The 5,309-nt window shown below is 44.5% G+C and overlaps 1 protein-coding gene across 2 annotated transcripts; it reads left to right on the top strand.

The window, feature by feature from the left end:
- The first annotated feature begins 1,961 nt into the window (after positions 1–1,961).
- LOC311077211 (uncharacterized protein) lies at positions 1,962–4,084 on the top strand. 2 transcript variants are annotated; one of them, XM_084139036.1, is made up of 4 exons: positions 1,962–2,703; positions 2,946–3,089; positions 3,282–3,490; positions 3,766–3,930. In XM_084139036.1, exons 1-4 carry the CDS (start codon positions 2,526–2,528, stop codon positions 3,790–3,792), a joined length of 558 nt encoding a protein of 185 aa, XP_083995162.1. In that variant the 5' UTR covers positions 1,962–2,525; the 3' UTR covers positions 3,793–3,930. The 2 variants fall into 2 exon arrangements, with proteins under 2 accessions (XP_083995162.1, XP_083995161.1); XM_084139035.1 differs by having other exon boundaries at positions 3,282–4,084.
- The last annotated feature ends 1,225 nt before the right edge of the window (positions 4,085–5,309 follow it).

Genomic DNA, 5,309 nt, shown 5'->3' with positions numbered 1-5,309 from the left:
CTTCATCATCCTCGCCTGGGCAGCCTTCGTCATCCTCGCCTGGGCAGCCTTCATCATCCTCGCCTGGGCAGCCTTCATCATCCTCATCCTCGCCTAGGCAGCCTTCATCATCCTCGCCTGGGCAGCCTTCATCATCCTCATCCTCGCCTAGGCAGCCTTCATCTTCATCATCCTCATCCTCGCCTAGGCAGCCTTCATCATCCTCATCCTCGCCTGGGCAGCCTTCATCATCCTCGCCTGGGCAGCCTTCATCATCCTCATCCTCGCCTAGGCAGCCTTCATCATCCTCGCCTGGGCAGCCTTCATCTTCATCATCCTCGCCTAGGCAGCCTTCCTCTTCATCATCCTCATCCTCGCCTGGGCAGCCTTCATCATCCTCGCCTGGGCAGGCTTCATCTTCATCATCCTCGCGTGGGCAGCCTTCATCTTCATCATCCTCATCTTTGCCTAGGCAGCCTTCATCATCCTCATCCTCGCCTAGGCAGCCTTCATCATCCTCGCCTAGGCAGCCTTTATCATCCTCGCCTGGGCAGCCTTCATCTTCATCATCCTCGCCTAGGCAGCCTTCATCATCCTCATCCTCGCCTGGGCAGCCTTCATCATCCTCGCCTGGGCAGCCTTCATCATCCTCATCCTCGCCTAGGCAGCCTTCATCATCCTCGCCTGGGCAGCCTTCATCTTCATCATCCTCGCCTAGGCAGCCTTCCTCTTCATCATCCTCATCCTCGCCTGGGCAGCCTTCATCATCCTCGCCTGGGCAGGCTTCATCTTCATCATCCTCGCGTGGGCAGCCTTCATCTTCATCATCCTCATCTTTGCCTAGGCAGCCTTCATCATCCTCATCCTCGCCTAGGCAGCCTTCATCATCCTCGCCTGGGCAGCCTTCATCTTCATCATCCTCATCCTCGCCTGGGCAGCCTTCATCTTCATCATCCTCGCCTGGGCAGCCTTCCTCTTCATCATCCTCATCCTCGCCTGGGCAGCCTTCATCATCCTCGCCTGGGCAGGCTTCATCTTCATCATTCTTGCCTGAGCAGCCTTCATCTTCATCATCCTCATCCTCGCCTGGGCAGCCTTCCTCTTCATCATCCTCATCCTCGCCTGGGCAGCCTTCATCTTCATCATCCTCGCCTGGGCAGCCTTCATCTTCATCATCCTCGCCTGGGCAGCCTTCATCTTCATCATCCTCGCCTGGGCAGCCTTCATTGCCTTCCTATGCGCAGCCTTCATCATCATCATCATCATCTTCTCTTGCTCCACCCTTATCTTCACTCTTATCAGTGATTCAAAATCGCAGATGTCTGAGACACTCTCATTAAGGGAGGTGGGTAGATTAATTTGCTTAATTATTGGGATGGTCTGGCTGTATTGCACTTGTAGAACTAACAATAGATTATATGAAATTATATATTATTTATATTTGTTTGTATTTCTCCTCTTCCAGATATCCTCTTTAAGGCCATCAAGAAAAAGACAGGTATGTGACTTGCCATGTGATACTTTATATGCTCAATTTTTTTGGCATAATTATGACTTTGCTTGCCAGTATCCACAATGCGATGAAACATAATGTTACAGGAACCACTGCCTTGAGTAAGTGTTATATTCTCTCATTCAGTATTCAGGAAGTACCGTCTGTGACACAGACTACAGCGATGTCACAGACTACAGCGATGTTGACCAAACATACCAAAAATCAGCTCAGATGAATCGGATGGTAGTTCTTCTGGACATGACATGGTCAAAAATGGCCAGACACCTTGAGTTTGTCCATCGCAGAGGGAACACTGCAGCTGGCAAAAATGAGTAAAGTCCTAATGGCCATGGAGAAAGGAACACTGTCTGACTACAAAGGAAAGATGCATCTGTCAGTATGAACTACACGCGAAACTTCATCATAGTTCATAAAGGACACTATTTTCTTGAAACCTTTGCTCACTTCTAAGCCGACTGGTGTGTTTAGAGCACACAGAGGTCGAACTCTTTTCCTGCCCTGGGCATCATCATCTTTAGGTTTCAGAGGACAGTTTTTGATATGTTTCCAAAGGCTACGCTTGTTATAAGGCCCTTGGCAGTAAATGCAGTGAATAAATTCTTTGGCTCTTTGTCTATTTTTTGAACGGTAGTAGGCAATCATCTCCCCATGTCCTTGTCTCACCACATCTGTGTTGTGGGCAAAGTTGCCCCTTTTTCAAAGGAGGTTCAACTGTACTCGTCTTTCTTTGGAATGTTTTGGAAATGCTATTGCCTTTACAACCCCCACTTCGTTGCGATGGACAAATTCAAGGTGTCTTGCCATTTTTGAATATGGCTTAGAGCAATTAAGGCAATACTGCTTCTTGTACGCCTTGCGGAGTTCCGTCTTTGGTGATGGCATTGACTGAATAAAAGTCTTATCACCAGACAAGGTGTTTGTCTCTTTAGATTGGCATTTCATCTTTTTTGGTGATGGTACAGTCATAAATTGATCAGATGAACTACCTGCCTCGTTGGGAGATGTTGGATGTATCAAAGCACTTTTGACAATGTCATGTCCAGAAGAACTACCATCCGATTCATCTGAGCTGATTTTTGGTATGTTTGGTCACATCAGACCCCATCCTGTTGAACAAGTGCTCTCCCAGCTGCTAATGGCCATGGAGAAAGGAACACTGTCTGACTACAAAGGAAAGAAACTTGATGACATTGAAATTGACCCAAATGGTACGAGTATACTTGGACTGTCTGTGTGTATCTGTTCTTTACATATTTGCAAAACAATGTATATGTTACCGGCAAAGTGTGTAATCCGGAATTCTATAGAATGCCCTAGGTAATGTAGGTAGGTAACTTAGGTAACCATCAGGCATTCTATACAATAACGGGATTTCACACTTTGCCGGTAACATATATAATCATGTCACAGATGGTAAGTATAAGCAATAAAGTGTAAATTTTTTTGTCAGTGAATTATTTAGAGCAACTTGAGGCCCAAGGTGATTCCATGTCAAGTGATGAGGAGGATTACAGTGACCTATCTCAGAAAACAGCACCAGCAGAGACTGATCAACTTGTTCAATCTGATCAATCTGTTTCATGGGAGGATCAAGGTAAGAAAAATCTCTAAACTACACAAACAACAATAATCAAATAAACATGAATCAGCTCCATGCAGCAATATCCAGCCAAATGAAAAAAATATACACATTAGGACACATTAGTCTTGATTTGGTCTTTACTCACCAATTTAGTTGTAATGAGAATGTGTAATGAGTATTTACTTGTTTTTAACTATTTCATAGGTTCTTCAAACGCTCCAAAAAAGAAATGGGAGGACAGTGAGGTAAAAGCAGTAGAGAGACACATGATGAAGTTCATCAAGACATACAAAGTTCCTGGTAAGCAAGACTGTGAAAGATGCATTCACGCAGAGCCAGAAGCTTTGAAGCAGCGAACATGGACTGGTGTGAAAAATTATGTGCGGAACAGGATCACGACTCTTAAAGAAAAGGTGGTTTGTAGGGTGGCACAAACACTTTAACACTTTGCACATTATGCTCTTTTTGTAAGAAATGGAGCTAAATTAAAAGAAATGAGGATATAGGTGTAGAAATATTTTGAGGATGGAATGAAACAGAATATAAAGTGCAAAGTTAGAGTATAAGAAGGCTAATGAAGAAGTAGAGGATATTAAGATAGTCAATTTTCATTATTCAGTTTTCTTTGTTCAGTTGCAATGAAGTTGGATGGAATGTCATGTTAAACTTTTTGATATTTCTGTCATAGAGGGAGGAGAGAATGTTAAGAGGATAAAAAGGGAAGAGTGAATAGGTGTGTTGGACATGGGCCGTGGCTGGATGTAACCGATCGGTGAGAGTTGCAGTGTGCAGGCGGGAGGAGCTGAAAACAGACACGTGAGTCGGACACTTTCTGCTTCCCGTAGTGACGCAGAGCCAGAAGCTTTGAAGCAGCGAACATGGACTGGTGTGAGAAATTATGTGCGGAACAGGATCACGACTCTTAAAGAAAGGGTGGTTTGTAGGGAGGCACAAACACTTTAACACTTTGCACATTATACTCTTTTTGTAAGAAATGGAGCTAAATTAAAAGAAATAAGGATAAAGGTATAGAAATTAAAATTGAGAGACGCTCACGCTGTGTTTGCATACTTTACCACAGCTGAAGTGAAATAAATGCATTATTTGCCAAATACACAGATATTTCAGAGACATTTTCATGCAATACATGTACTGCTTAATACAGCATCTGTTTGTACAAGAATAAAGTTCAACATAAGCCTAAATACCGATGAAGTGGGGTCTACATTGTATCAGTTTTATTTGGATAAACATGACAATATAACAGCGTGACTACATGAAAGGGGATTTCACTGTTATAAAAACAGATTTGTGAGCATTAGTGGAACTAAAGGTGTGAGAATTAACTCTTAATCATTGTGTTGCAGTGGATTCGGCCAATCGTGGATCAGTTGTGTCGTCATCAGAGCTCATGAGTCGCTCTGGAGAAGCTGCGCTGGCTGAGTCCTCCTGCTCTCCAATCGCTCTCGCCGTACTCTGATACCATACGTCACAGTCACGGGGCTTCGCTGTCTGAAGTCGGACACAAGTTCTAACCGGCATGCACTGCTCAAGTCAGCTGCTGATCGGTCTGCGCAGCGCTGCATGAAGTCCAACAAGCCTAATGCTCTCCTCCCTCTTTACATCCCTTTACATTCTCCTCCCTCTTTACATCCCTTTACATTCTCTCCTCCCTCTTTTCATCCCCTTTACATTTTCTCCTCCCTCTTTACGTCCCCTTTACATTCTCCTCCCTCTTTACATCCCTTTACATTCTCTCCTCCCTCTTTACGTCCCCTTTACATTTTCTCCTCCCTCTTTACGTCCCCTTTACATTCTCTCCTCCCTCTTAACATCCCCTTTACATTCTCTCCTCCCTCTTTACGTCCCCTTTACATTCTCTCCTCCCTCTTTACGTCCCCTTTACATTCTCTCCTCCCTCTTTACATCCCCTTTAAATTCTCTCCTCTCTCTTAACATCCCCTTTACATTCTCTCCTCCCTCTTTACATCCCCTTTACATTCTCTCCTCCCCTTTTACATTATCTCCTCCCCTTTACATCCTCTTTACATTCTCCCCTCCCTCTTTACATTCTCTCCTCCCTCTTTACATTCCCCTTTACATTTTCTCCTCCCTCTTTACGTCCCCTTTACATTCTCTCCTCCCTCTTTACGTCCCCTTTACATTCTCTCCTCCCTCTTTACATCCCCTTTATATTCTCTCCTCCCTCTTTATGTCCCCTTTATATTCTCT

The sequence above is a fragment of the Abramis brama genome (assembly GCF_963993115.1).
Source record: "Abramis brama genome assembly, contig: SCAFFOLD_90, whole genome shotgun sequence".
Classification (NCBI taxonomy): Eukaryota; Metazoa; Chordata; class Actinopteri; order Cypriniformes; family Leuciscidae; genus Abramis; species Abramis brama.
Note: the sequence above shows the minus strand (reverse complement) of the source record. Positions and strands in the feature narration are given on the sequence as shown.

What these genes read in the sequence shown, in the direction of transcription:
- LOC311077211 (XM_084139035.1), top strand. Translation starts at nt 2,526, where the DNA reads ATGTCATGTCCAGAAGAACTACCATCCGATTCATCTGAGCTGATTTTT. An exon ending in CATTGAAATTGACCCAAATG is followed by an intron (nt 2,704 to 2,945) that starts GTACGAGTATAC and finishes TTTTTTTGTCAG; the next exon opens with TGAATTATTTAGAGCAACTT. An exon ending in TGTTTCATGGGAGGATCAAG is followed by an intron (nt 3,090 to 3,281) that starts GTAAGAAAAATC and finishes ACTATTTCATAG; the next exon opens with GTTCTTCAAACGCTCCAAAA.